The 14916-nt window shown below is 47.2% G+C and overlaps 1 protein-coding gene across 1 annotated transcript in view; it reads left to right on the top strand.

The window, feature by feature from the left end:
• Window positions 1-14916, top strand: part of slc23a3 (solute carrier family 23 member 3) — a 100718-nt gene that overhangs the window by 36215 nt on the left and 49587 nt on the right. The window contains exon 8 of the mRNA XM_069930556.1: window positions 4336-4589. Within this exon, the coding sequence (XP_069786657.1) occupies window positions 4336-4589 (254 nt within the window). The remainder of the gene's footprint in view (window positions 1-4335; window positions 4590-14916) is intronic.

Raw genomic sequence — 14916 nt, forward strand, 5'->3', positions numbered from 1 at the left:
TCCACCCAATTTTTATTAGTTGATTTATATCCTATTGTAATCTTAGATCATCTTCTTCACTGTCCATTGCAGCATCAAGGCTTGCGTGTCCTGCAAAAGGTGCTGATTGCATTCCCCGCCAGGATCCCTGGGATTTTTCTGTGCCAGGAGTAGGGGTCAGGGTACCATATTATAAATGCAACTCAACAACCATAGAGCATTACAGCATGGAAACAGGCCCTTCTAGTCTGTGCCAACATATTATTCGGCCAGGCTCCCCTGACCCGCACCCCTCCCATCCATGTACCTTCAATGTTAAAACTGAGCCAGCATTTACCACCTCAGCTGGCAGCTCATTTCATGCTCCCACCTAAACTTCCGCCTAAACTTCTCCCCTTTCGCCCTTAATCCACGTCCTCTGGTTAATATCTCACCCACCCTCTGACAATTCCAAAATTGCCGTATTTTGAAATCTAGAAAGGGTGATGTAATGGAGCACACAAGGAAAGTAACTATGGGGTGTGTTGAACACGTGGGGGTTACTTATTGTCATTTAGCTGCATTTTTGGGGACAGCAAGGTGAGTGCAACGCTGTTCTAGTGATCCGGGTTCAAATCCGGCGCTGTCCATGAGGAATTCTTATGGTTCTCCCCGTCTCTAGGTGAAGGTTCCCTTGGGTGCTCCAGTTTTCTACACTGTTCCAAAGACACATGGGGTTCATTGGATGTAATTGGACTTGCGGCCCTGAAGGGCCTGTTACCCCGCTGTGTTCTCTGAATTAAAATAAAACGCAGAGATGATGAATTGGCAAATAGTTTTATATCAAGAAATGAAAATGAATAACTTTTCCATGAGGTTAATAATCGACAAACCACCACTAAACAGAATAAAAACAAGTGCATTCAAGCCCTGATGTGTAAAATGTAATCTGAAAGATGCTATCAGTGAATGTTAGTGACTTGTTGGTCACTGTACCATGAATACGTGGAACATTCCAGCACAGGACAGGCCCTTCAGCCCTACTCCATAACAAACTAACTTCCCTCCCATGCAACCATAACCCTCTATTTTTCTTGCACCCTGTCTAAGAGTCTTTTGAATGTCTCTATTGTTCCAGCCTCCACCATCACCCCCAATAATGCCTTCCAGACACCTACCATTTACTCTTACCCCTGACGTCTCCCCTCAACTTTCCTCCCTTCACCTTGAACAGATGTCCTCTGGTATTTGCTATGGTCACCCTGGGAAGAAGGTGCTGGCTGCCCACCCTATCTAAGCCCCTTATCATCTTGTTGTCCTCTATTAAGTCGTCTCTCATCCTTTGTCGCTCCAAAGAGAAAAGCCCCCGCTCTTTGAACCTTGCTCCATAAGACACATTCTCCAATCCAGGCCACACTGTGGTAAATCCCCTCTACACCTGTATCCTTCCTGTAATTATCTTTTTGATTTTTCTGGGAGCTTACCGTCGTCAAAAATTTTAACCAAGACTACACCTCAACAAAGTGCTTCATTGGATGTAAAGCTGTTGGGGATGTTCTGAGGCTGTGTCTGGGGTGGGGGGGATCAAATGCAGACCTGCCTGTCTTGGAGTCATAGAGCCAATGAGCATAGAACAGGTTGTGTGTCCCTAATCCTCAATACTGACCAAGTTGGCATTCTGGGCCCAACCTATATGCCTGGATTCAGTCCATTATCTGTACCATTCCAATCTATAATCTACACAAAGATCTTTTGATCTTTGTAATTGTACCTGCTTATAATTTAAAATCATTTTGACGTACAGTGCAGTAACAGGCGCTTCTGGTCCAGGAGGCCTTGACCTCCCCCCCCACCCCAAAAATAACTAACATGCCCGCACATACTTTCGAAAGGCTGGAGGGAATCAGAGCCCTTGGCTGAAACCCACGCAGACGTGGGTGAATGTACAAACTCCTAACAGACAGCGCTGGATTCAATCCCGGGTTACTGGCGCTGTAATGGCATTGCGCTAACTGTGCTGCCTGCTGCTGGTTCTACACCTTCCCCAAGCAGCTCATTCCAGATAAGAACAACCCCCTGAGTATAACCATTTAACCACATAACAGTACGGAAACAGGCCATCTCGGCCCCTCTAGTGCGCACCAATTTAAGAGAACTCCCCTAGTTCCACCTACCCTCTCCCTGTCCATAACCCTCCAATCCCCTCACATCCATGTACTCATCCAACCTCCTCTTAAATGACAAAATTGACCCTGCTGTAACCACCTCTTCCGGAAGGTCATTCCACTCAGACACCACTTTCTGAGTGAAGAAGTTTCCCCTCATATTACTTTTGCCCCTTAACCCTTAACTTATGACCCCTTGTTCCAATCTCACCTACCCTCAAGGAGAAGAGCCTATCCTCCTCATAATTTTATATACCTCTATCAAATCCCCCCTCAACCTTCTACACTCCAATGAATAAAGACCCAGTCTACTTAATCTCTCTCCATATTCTAGATACTGCAATCCAGGCAACATTTTAGTAAATCTTCTCTGCACCCTCTCTATCTTATTGATATCCTTCTTATAATTTGGGGACCAGAATTACACACAGTTTTCCAAATTTGGCCTCACCAATGTCTTGAATAGTCTCAATATCACCTCCTAGCTCCCTATATTCTATGCTTTGATTTATAAAGGCCAGCATACCAAAGGCCTTCTTCACCAGCCTATCTACATGAGAATCCACTTTCAAAGAATGATGAACTGTTATTCCAAGATCTCTCTGTTCCTCTGCATTCCTCAATGTCCCCGCTCTCCTTCACTGCATACGTCCTGTTTTGATTATTTTTCCCAACATGAAGCACTTCACACTTATCTACATTAATCTCCATCTGCCACCTTTCAGCCCACTCTTCTAAACAGTCCAAATCCTACCACAGTCCCCGAAAACCATCCTCACTATCCACAACTCCCCCTATTTTTGTATCATCTGCATATTTACTGACCCAATTTACCACCCCATCGCCCAAATCATTAATGTAAACAACAAACAACAAGGGACCCAACACTGAGCCCTGAGGAGCACCACTCATCACCGGCCTCCACCCTGACAGACAGTTATCCACCACAATTCTCTGGCATCTACCCTCTAGCCACCATTGAATCCATCTGACTATCTCAACATCAATACCTAGCGCTGAACCTTCCTTACCAACCTTCCATGTGGAACCTTATCGAAGGCCTTACTGAGTAAAGGAGGTGCCACTCAAATCCCTCTTAAATCTTCCCCCTCTTACTCCACACCCCTGCTTCTAGTTCTAGTTGAAGATCAAATTCTATTATCATCTAACTGAACGTATGCAATATTAAGTCCACGTTAAACAAATACACGCTCGGTGGGCAACGGAACGAAGACCATCATCCTCGACCTTGATGGATAGCCACAGCATGTACAACCAGATGAACTAGTGTTTCTCCAGACCATGGTGCACACACGTGCAGACACAATATGTAGCACAATGAAAATGTTCATTACTTAAAAGCATCATCGACATACATTAGAAGAGATACATTTGAACATTTAGTTACAAATGGAAGGAAAATGAAGCAAAGGCAGATGGAGAATGAAAATAACAGATGGATTAGCATTGTGGTTAGAAACAGGGAAGGGTCAAGTGCCGTGATCACCCCCGCCGAACGGCAAGACACCTGAACCCCGAACATAACGATGTAACATAAAATAAGGGTGGACAGACAGCATTATTTTCCTTGATGCAGCAATCGCAAACACCAGAGGACAGATGGTGAGGGGAGGAAAGTTTAAGGGGTACGTTTTTTATTACACAGAGAGTAGTGGGTGTGTGGAATGCGTTGCTAGGGGAGGAGGTGGAAGCTGGTACCATAGGGACATTTAAAAAAACTCTTTGACAGCCACACAAGGCTGTCTCCTCTGCTTCTCCTTCTCAAATGGGGGTGAGGGGGACAGTAAGGTGTTCTCTTTCTGCCCGCGCCAGCCCTCTGCTTCCCTGGAGTCTGCAGTGGTCCTACGCTACAGTTGTGGGATTTTAAAATAAGCCTTCGTCGGCTCTTCTCGAAGGCCATCGAAAGCCCGTATGGAGCTGGCGGCAGTTGGACTGGGTGTTAAAACTGTGCGGAGGAGCTCTCTGTCTCTGCCTTTCCCAGGTCCCCACCAGCAGCCAGACCTCCATCACGGGAGCTTCAGTAGCGCCGCCATTACTCTGGGAATAAGACTGAGCATTCATTCATCTATGCCCCTCATGTACAGTCATCCCACGCCGCATGGAATAACGATCCATTCCCCCTCCCCCATAACTCAAGTACTCGTGTCCCGGCCACATCCCGGTGAATTGTTCTCTCTGTCCTTCCCTTCAGGTCAGTGGGGAGCGCCCACAATCAACACTCACTCCTTGTGCGTGGGCACCGTCATGGCCCTGGCTGCCAGCATCAGTTCCGTCGGCTGCTACGTGATGTGTGCCAAAGTGCTGGGCTCCCTGCATCCGCCCAGAGATTACTGCAACCGAGGGATTTGTTTGGAAGGAGTTGGAAGTTGCATTGGTGCCATCCTAGGAGGCGTTTCTGGAATGTCGTCCAGCATTCCCAATGTTGGAGCATTGGCGCTAACCCACGTAAGGAGATCTTCACCTTTCTTCCAATGTAGCCGACTTATCCTGCAGCAAGCCCGGACCCTAAGGTCTGGACGTCATTGCTGAGAGAGGTGGATTGGCCACTCTGATGTAGATAAGCAGCTGGAAAATGAGGGTGAAAGGGCGAAGGTAGTAGTGGTACAAATAAGGGTAAACAAACAAGCAAGTTCCACCATCTCATCTCTCCAAGGTTGATGGCCACAGTCTTTAGTGGCTCCAAGAATAAGGAGCAGGAGCAATGAATATACTTCCCAGAGCAATTCCACCATTTAGTTCAGGAAAATGACCGATGTCCTGACCTACTGTGAAAGATGAAGACTGCAGATGCTGGAATCTTGAGCTGCTGGAGGGACTCAGATAACGCGGAGGAGTTGTGGATAGTGTTGCAGGTTGTCGAGGATATGGACAGGATGCAGAGCTGGGCAGCGAAGTGGCAGATGCAGTTCAACCTGGATAAGTTAAGAAAGTTTATGGTGTGCTGGCCTTTATTAGACTGGGGGATTGAGTTCAAGAGTCAAGAGGTTGCATCTCTAGTAAACTCTAGTTAGACCACACTAGGATTATTGTGTTCAGTTCTGGTCACCTCATTATAGGAAGGATGTGGAAGCTCTGGAGAAGGTACAGAGGAGATGGACCAGGATGTTGCCTGGATTGGAAAATATGTCTTATGAGGTTAGCAGACCTGGGACTTTTCTCTGTGGAGAGAAGGGTGAGAGCTGATTTAATTGAGGTCTACAAGATTATTAGAGGCATCGATAGGGTGGACAGCCAGTGCCTTTTCCCCCAAGGTAAGAGTAGCAAACACCAGAGGACATCTGTACAAAGTGAAGAGAGGAAATTTTAGGGGAGACATCGGGGTTAAGTTTTGACACAGAGTATCTGGAATGCATTGCCAGGGGTGGTGTGAGATCCCACATCTCACATGAGATCTTGCTGCACACCCTTTATCCGCATCATAATGAATCAAATTTAAACAGACACCACAGTAACAGGCCCTTTCGGCTCATGGCCACCTGCCAGCCAAATACCCCAATTAACCTGCAACTGCCGTACATTTTGAAGAGTGGGAGGAAACCAGAGCCCCCGGGGAAAACCCACGCAGACACGGGGTGGTGGGGGGGGAACATATAGACTCCTTACACAGCGTGGGTGGATTTGGGAAGTGTTTTACGAATAGCCCATGTGATTCTGTCGATGATACACACTGCAGCCACTGAATGCTTTGGTACTGATCCACATCAACAGTAATCTCTAGAACGTCATAAACACCTGACAAGCGAAAAGTAATCATATGCCATTCAGTCATAAAGGGCATTAACCTGCACGAGGGTCAATAATTTGTGGAACACATGCAGGCATCAAATGAATGTGTTGATAAAGTAACTCCACCTCAGTCAGGAATGTTAATTGGGCCCTAACTGTTTTATGAACCCCACTCAAAGACTTGAGAGAAACCGCGGGATGTGAATTCAAACGCCCTTGAGGTGAACTCTGTGCCTCAGGGAAATGAAGCAGGACCCCAGCAGCATGGCAGGGCAGCAGGTACTGCCGCTTCCTCCCAACGGCAGAGACCCGGGTTCAAGCCCGGCCTCCATCGCTGCCTGGGTGGAGTGTGCACGCTCCCTCCCTGTGATCTCATGGGCTCCCCCCACTGGGTGCTCCGGTTTCCTCTCACCTCCCAAAGACTCGGTGTTGGGTCTGGTGGGGGCGGGGGGGGGGGGAGTCGATCGATTAATTTGCTGCAACTCTCTAAATGGTTGGTAAATCGCCGAGAACTGGTGCGAATGCGGGGAGACTAGAAGGCACAAAGCAAAGGAGCAAAGATAGGCTGTTCAGCCCATTGAGTCTGCCCTGCTGTTCAAACACGAGCTGATCCATTTACCCATTCAGCCCCTGGTGCAGGGGAAGACCATGGTTCTGGGAAAGCACTAATGTGTAAGGTCCTCTGAACAAGATGCAATGGGAGAAAGGAAGCAGGATGAGGACAAGGTCATTCTGAGCATTTGTGTTCTTATTGTGGAGGCTACAGTATCTTGGAGGGATAGAGCCATGGACTTCCTGCAGATGGGCTTCTGACAGATAGGAACTTTACATGGACACTAGTGAAGCCTTTCTACCCAATACCATAAAATCATACAAGGCAAAAAAAAGGCTATTCAGCCCATCGCGTCTGCTCCACCATTTAATCATGAGCTGATCCATTTTTCCACTTCGCCTCACTGCCCGGCTTCTCCTCCATAACTTTTGATGCCCTGGCTAATCAAGAATCTCGCAGTCTCTGCCTTAAATGCACCCACTAACTTAGCCTCCACAACCACCCTGTGCCAACAAGTTCCACTGAATATCATGGAACATAGAACGTTACGGCACAGTACAGGCCCTTCAGCCCATGATGTTTTGCCTGACCTACACCACAACAATCTAATTTCCCCCCCCTCACACCCATAATCCTCTCGTTTTCTTGCATCCATGTGCCTACGTTAGAGTCTGTAGAATGTCCCTATTCAGGAGATTTGGACTGGGTCAGCATTAATTCAGTGGACCTAAAGGCCTTTAACTATGCTCTCTGACTCAGCGTGAAAACATTGGTCCACTGGAGGATGAGAAGGAGGAATTGATTTTGGCTGAGGCTTTGAGTGACTATTTTGTGTCGTTCTTCATGGTGGAGGACCCGTGCACCGTGCCAAAGATGGGAGGGGAGGACCTGGGTGCAATAGCTGCCACTAAAGAGGTGGTATTGAGCAAACTTGAGGATCTAAAGATAGATAAGCCCCTTATCTCATTGAATTCCCGTGGGGAAATGCCATCCAGAGGGAAGAGAGCCAGCAGATCCGGGGGACACAGCGACCTCCTTCTGGGCTGTAAGACTGAGTGAGCTGTGGGTCTCGGGTGATGCTGCCAAAGGTGGAGCCTGGAGAAGGGACGTCCTTCTGAATCATTCTGTGGGCAACTTGGATCAATGAAAACCAATGTATGCATTGGGCTGAGTGGAGAGCCAGTGAGATTGCATCTGCTGTTGGAGCAATTGTACGAGTTGATTTTTAACGCAAGGTTATTTTGAGGGGTAAACGCAGACTGAGTCTATACCCCATTCAGGAGGGTCATTGGTGTCATTTCAATAGCTGCAGATAGTAACTGAGAGAGGGCATAGTCCATTCAAATCACGCCAGGATTTTCTGGGACAAGGGCTCACAGTGCCTTGGCCAAAGAGAAAAGGACACTGAGTTACTGTTGATAATTTAAACAAGAAAGATTGCAGGTGCTGGTGTTGAGTGCAATGCAAAAATGTGCTGGAGAAACTCAGTGGGTCACACAGCATCCATGGGAAGTAAAGGGTAACCAACAGTTCGAGCCCAGGCCTGGGTGTAAGCAAAATCAGGTAATTGAATAAAGTCAAATCAAGTCAAGTTTATTGTCATCTGATTGCACAAGTTCAACCTGAGAAAAAGCATTCTCCGGTCCTCAGTGCAGAACGCGCAGACACACAACCAGACATAACACACGTACAGACAAATAATACATATGCAGGGCAAGTGTGGATGGGGAAGAGGAGGGAGGATTGGGCAGGGGGAGACATACAGGTTTAAGTAAGAGGTCACAGGTGGATACAGATGGGAGAGTGGAAGAGAAAATGCTGAGGTGATGGGGGAAACAAGTAGCTCTCTGATAGGAGAGGGAAAGGAAGGGGGTGGGGAGCTGGAGGGAAGGGGAAAGAGAGAGAAGCCCTCCCTCATGTATCTGGTTAACCTGTACTCAGAGAGATGGAGAAAGTGCTGACAGCTCTCAGAGGACTGGGTGGGAAAGGAATTTTGTGGTTGCTTGACAAAGAGAAATATTTTGGAAGCAAGCTGGAGATCACTCGGGGATCGAAGAATATTGTGATCTTGGAACCCTGGGCTGACCCAGAGCCCGGGATAGCGCCACCAATGTTTATTCCCAATTTCTCCTTGACCTAAAAGGTGGTCTGAGCTGTGGCTCAGTTGAATCTTATCTGCAGGTGAGGGAGTGGAGATGGGTCCATGGGAGAGTACAGATAGGATGCTGCAGTGCCAGGGGTACAGTTCACAGCCTGATGTCTTGTGCAGTGGACACGGAGGGACGCATTTCAAAGCAAAAGCAGAGGATTCTTTCTGATCAATATTTGCCCTCAACCAACATCTAAAGGCAGATTATTTAGTTGTTATCGTGATGTTGTTTGTCGGAGCTTCACGGCTCAAACCATGTGCTGTTTCCCATGTCATTCATAATGGAACCTAAGAGCCTTTTAGTGAAAGTAAAATTTAGTCTGTGGAACTTGTTGCCACAGGCAGCAGCGGAAGCGAGGTCGTGAGTGTCCTTAAGATGGAAATTGACAGGCACTTGATGAGTCAGGGCATCAAGGCTTATGGGGAGAAGGCTGGGGAGTGGGGTTGAGTGATAAAGAGATCAACTCATGATTAAGGCACAGAGCAGACCTAATGGGCCGATTGGCCGACTTCTGCTTTTATATCTTGTAAAATCAACAGGGACATTCCATTGATTCTCTGAGGATAACCACAAGGAACATAAAGGATAGAAGTCATTCAACCTCTTGTGTCATGCGCAAACGCGCTGGCGAAACACAGCAGGTCACCGAAATTTATGGCCTGGGCCCTTCGTCAGGTATAAGCTAAAGCAGGTGTCGCCTGAATAAATAGGTGGGGAGAGGGAGAGGGGGAAGGAGGGAGATGCAGGGGGAGGCTAACAAGTACGATATCCTAGAGGATACAGGTGGGAGGGCAGAAGAGAGAAAAAAAAAGCTGTGTAGGGAAGGGGGAGTGGGTAATTCTCCAATAGGATAAGGAAGAGAAGGGGCGGGGAGCTGGAGGAAGGAAGACGGGTTAGGAAAAAGGCTGGGGGGGGGGGGGGGGAAGGGATCGAAATTGGAGAAGCCGAAGTCACAAAAGTGTGCAGATGCTGTGATTGCAATAAAAACACTGAGAAATGCTGGGGGATCTCAGCCGGTCTCGCTGTGTCCATAGGAGGAAATTATATATTACCGACATCTCAGGCTTGAGCCCCTCTTCAAGGAATAAGCAAAGATTAGGAAGGCATAAGAATAAATTCTGGCCAGGGAAGGAGTCCAGTTCCATAAAGGTCTTCAGTGGTTCTTTACCTTTTTTCTTTCCACTCACATCCCACTTGAAGGAATCCCTCTGCCATCGGTGCTCTGTGATGAATCAGGGATTGCTTCAGGTGGGATGTGAGTGGGAAGGGAAGGTTGAGAATCACTGCTCTAGACCCAATTGTTACTGAAATATTTTACTTGAGATCAATTGTCATTGGCCCATTTCCTTTAGAGTTCTGAAATCGTGCACATGACAAGTCAATGAAGGATGATTAAAACAGTGGTTTTCAAACTTTTTCTTTCCACCTACATCCCACCTTAAGCAATCCCTTACTCATTACAGAGCACCGATAGCATAGGGATGACTTAAAGTGGGATGTGTGTGGAAAGAAAAAGGTTGAGAGCCACTGGGTTAATTGGATATGAGAAGCAGAGAGGTCAGAATTGATTTTGGCTTTGTGAAAAGAGACAGAGGGAAAAGGGAAGAGAGGGAGATGGAGGAAGAAGAACAGGGGTGAGGGGAGTGGTTTTACGGAAACCAAAGAAGTCGATGTTAATGCCATCAGGTTGGAGGGTGCCCAGACAAAAGATGAGGTGTTGTTCCTTCAAGTTGCCAGTAATCTCAGTCTGGAAATCAATGATTATTAACAGTCATGTCAGCAAGGGAATGGGGTGGAGAATTGGGTGGCCACTGGGATATCCCTGCTATTGCAGTGGACAGAGTCGAGGTGCTCAACAAAATGATCTCCCAGTCTCTCCAATGTAGAGGAGCCCATTGGATGCAGATTCACAGGGGCTTCACTTGGAAGGACTGTTTGGGGCCCCGAATGATGGCAAGGGAGGAGGTGTGTGGGCAAGTGGAGCATCTCTTGCGGTCACGGGGTAAGTGCCAAGAGGACGATTGGAGGGGATGGAGGAGTAGGCAAGGGAGTCACTCTTTGGAAGGCGGAAAGGGGAATACAATTCCATTTGTGTGATCACGTAGTAGGTGGCGGAAATGGCAGAGGAGGATGTGTTGGACACAGAGGCTGGTGGGGTTGTAGGTGAGGGCAAGGGGAATCCTGTCCTTGTTGCCTTTAGGGATGGAGAGGACCAGGGTGGATGTGCAGGAAATGGAGGATATATGGGTGAGGGCCGAGTTGATGGTGGTCGAGGGAAAGCCACGTTGTTTGAAGGGGGAACATCTCTGGAATGGAAGTCCTCATCCTGGGTGCAGATGCGAGGGAGGAATTAAGAAGAAGGGAATGGAATCCTTACAGAGGACAAGTTGTGAAGAGATGCAGTCGAGGTAGCCAGGGCCGGATGAACCTAGTTGCAAAAGTGGAATATGCTACGGGCCCCTCACTAAATGCTCGCCAGCTATCAATTCAAGAACGAGTTCTTCGAGAAGGCGCTGCATTATGTGTACGACAACGACAAGAATTCCAAGACTACAGTCTTCCTCCACTAACAGAGAACAATATCAATATCCGCCGTTTCTGTGACCACCATGATGTCTTCCTCATCTTAGGGCTACATCGAGTGGTTTAACGGTGTTTAATTGCCCGATCTCACTACAATTGGATATTATGAGCCCAGAGGACCCCAAAACCCAGCAGCAATAGATATTCACCAAGACAAATGGTTACTTAAGCAAAAGTTGCTTTTAATTATCTTTAAACATGAAAACAGGATCAAACTTGAACTTATTACTACAGGTACCCAATCCTCTATCCGGAACCCTTGGGGGACAGTGTCTTCCGAATTTCGGATTTTTCCGGATTTCAGAACAAAAGCCAACTGACCCAGATTTAAGCCCACCTGAATTATGCTGCCCCTTTCAGTCGCGCTACCGTCTCTCCCCCCTCACCCACATGAGTCGCGCTGCCATCTCTCCCCTCCCCACCCACCCGAGTCGCGCTGTCGTCTCTCTCTCCTCCCCCCTGCTCACCTGAGTCACGCTACTATGTCTCTCCCCCCTCACCCACCCGAGTCGCTCTGCCGTCTCTCCCCCCACCCCCGCCCAACCTAGTCGCACAGCTGTCTCTCTCTCTCTCCCTCCACTGTACCAGCACCAGGAAAAAAATGCCGGTTTTTGGAGCTTTCTGGATTTTTGATGTCTGGATAAAGGATTGTGTACCTATATTTACTTAACCCCTTTCTATTTCTAAGCGCACGTATATGTAATGTGTGTGTGTGTAAGTTCACAAAACTTCTTTGATTCACAGTCCAATCTCACTTCTCATTCCTCCAAGTTCACTGGTTTCAGGCAATTCTTATACTGTGCACAGAATTTAACATTTATGAATTTCACCAGGCTTTACCACTCAGGAAGGTTCTTGTTGGTTTTCAGAGAGAGATTAGACACCCACAACTGATTCCTTCCGATCAGCCACTTCAGTGTCTTGTCCCATCAGGGTTTTCCAGATGATAATCTCTTTCTTTCAGCTCACCACAGAGTTCCTTTATGTTTCCTTTATTTCAAGTGAATCATTAAACAGCCAGCCCTCTCCTCTTGTATGGACCACAGGGGCTTTGACCAGGCTGAACTAAGCACTCACAACCCCTCTTCCAAATGGGGTTTTCCACAAGCTTGCCAGCTTGTCCTGTTCCAGTCCCAGCTGCTGCTGCTGGCTGTAAAACTGTAGAAGTGATCTCTCTCTCTCTCTCTCTCTCTCTCTCTCTCTCTCTCTCTCTTTGAGAGAAAGCCTGTTTGACTCTCTCCGCTTTCAAAACCATATGACCCTCTTAAAACAGTTCCAGACAATCTGCGGCTCCGACAAGCTCTTTCATCTGTTGCATTTTTGTAAACAATAATCCATTAGTGAAGTCTCTTGGATGCTCTCCAAAGCTCTTGCAAAGACTGTTGGCCCTGACATGTCTAGCATGGAGCAGAGCTCCAGTATTTTAAATAAGAAATGTTTTGAAGTGTTTGTGTGTGACCTACACTAACAAACCTTTCCCAATTTATCTCCCAAAAACATATCTATATTCTCTGTCACAACACCAATAAATGATTATGCATGCCACACTTTTGGGATAGTAAATAGTCTTAAAAGCCATTTGAAGATGAACCATTGACACTGAGCCAAGAAGGTAGACACCAGTTAGTTTTAACGAGACTTTAGTGAACAAAGACATAGTAGTCGGTGTGAGTCAGTTTAACTGATTTTACTGGAGTTCCCGTGTGAGCTTATAAGCACAACCCTCATGATGCTTTGCTACCCCCCCCCCCCCCCCAACCCCGGGACCACTGTCACATCAGAGCCTGGACAGCTGGCAATGCTCCCAGTGTCTCGGGGGTCTCAGCCCCACGCGAGCCCGCACCTCCGTGGCCCGGTTTGCTGGCGGATCGGTGCAGCCCGCTCCATGGGTAAGAGATGAGGCAAAAGAAGATGGATGAGCAAGTAGAGTTGAAACAGCAAGGCTGGTGATGGACTCAGACAGATTAGGAGAAAGAGCAGAAAAGGGACAAATGGAATATGATGTCGGAAAGTGCACAGTCAATCACTTTGGTAGGAAAAAACTAAACGGGAAACCCCAGTGCCCTTCTTTTCTCCCCATAACCTTTGATGGCCTGGCTAATCTAGAACCTATCAATCTCCTCCTTAAATACACCCAATGGCCCAGCCTCCATATCCACCTTCGGGAACGAATTCCACAGATTCACCACTCTCTGGCTGAAGAAAAGCCTCCACATCTCTGTTCCAAGTGGACACCCTTCAATTCTGTTGTGCCCTCTTGTCCTAGACTCACCCACCATGGGAAACAGCTTTTCGACATCTACTCTGACCACACCTTTCAACGTTCGAAAATTCTCATTCTTTTAAATTCCAACAAGTGGAGGCCAGGAGATGTCAAACGCTCTTCATATGATAGCCAGTTCTTATCTAGGAATCATCCTTGCGAACCTCCTCTGAACCCTCTCCACCATCAGCACATCCTTTCTTGAATGAGGAGCCCAAAACTGCTCACAGTTCTCCAAGTGAGGTCTTGCCAGTGCCCTAGAAAGCTTCAACATCGCAAAAACTGCAGATGCTGGAATGCTCAGCAAACACTGAGATGCTGGAGCGTCACAACAGGTCAGGCAGCATCCGTGGAGAGAGAAAGGCGGTCAAACCTCTTTATTAAGGCTTGTTTATCCTGATTGGAGATAAGGGATATCAGTCTCTGAATAACCCTTCAGAATAAGAATGAACCATGAGACCATACAATGTAGGAGAAGGCCATTCAGCCCATCAAGTCTGCTTCAACATTTGATTCACCCCAATTCTCTTGACTTCTCCCCATAACCTTTGACACCCTCACTAAGCATGATGGTATTAACAGCGACTTCTCCAGTTTTGACTTGCCCAATCCCCTTTCTCCCTCTCCTCTCCATTCCTCTGTTTTCTTTCCTCCATCTCTCCACCCCCTTCCCTCTCCATTCACAGATCCAGCACCTCTGCTTCCCCTGTTTGCTGGTGTGCCCTCATTCCCTTATCCACCTATTACCTCCTGCCTGTGAGACCATGCTCCTCTCCCTCACCATTTTGTTCAGGTGTCTGCCTACATTTTGTTGATACCTTCATGAAGGGCTCAAGCCCATAACATTGGTTATGTATCTGCTCTATAAAGGACACTATGCCATAAGTGCTCTGGGATGAGTAAGGGATTGCTTAAGGTGGGATGCGAGTGGGAAGGGAAGGTTGAGAATCACTGCTCCAGTCCTATTTATTACCGAAATATTTTGCTTGAGAAAAATTGCCATTATCCCATTTCCTTTGGAGTTCTGAAACCATGCACATAACGAGTCAATGAGGGACGATTAAAACATTGGTTTTCAAACATTTTCTTTCCACCCACATCCCACCTTAATCAATCCCTTACTCATCACAGAGCACCGATGGCACAGGGATTACTTAAAGTGGGATGTGAGTGGAAAGAAAAAGGTTGAGAACCATTGGGTTATTGTATTTGTTTCTCAACTGCTCAAATGACATGAGCTGCCCCTGTTTGTAACAATCCTCGATACACCCAATCCCCGAAGGTACACTGCTTTTTTTTTGAAAACTTTATTTAAAGACTTTAATCAAAATGGAGTTAAACATCACAAAGAAAAGTGGAGAACAAATTTTTATATATAAAAAAACCCCCATCCGAAGGTACACTGCTTGATCTCAAACACAGTGACACCTTCAATCATGGTGTGTGCAAACTTCCATGTTTTACACGGTTGGACCTGCTGAGTTTCCCCAGCATTGT

The sequence above is a fragment of the Narcine bancroftii genome, chromosome 4 (genome assembly GCF_036971445.1).
Source record: "Narcine bancroftii isolate sNarBan1 chromosome 4, sNarBan1.hap1, whole genome shotgun sequence".
Lineage (NCBI taxonomy): Eukaryota > Metazoa > Chordata > Chondrichthyes > Torpediniformes > Narcinidae > Narcine > Narcine bancroftii.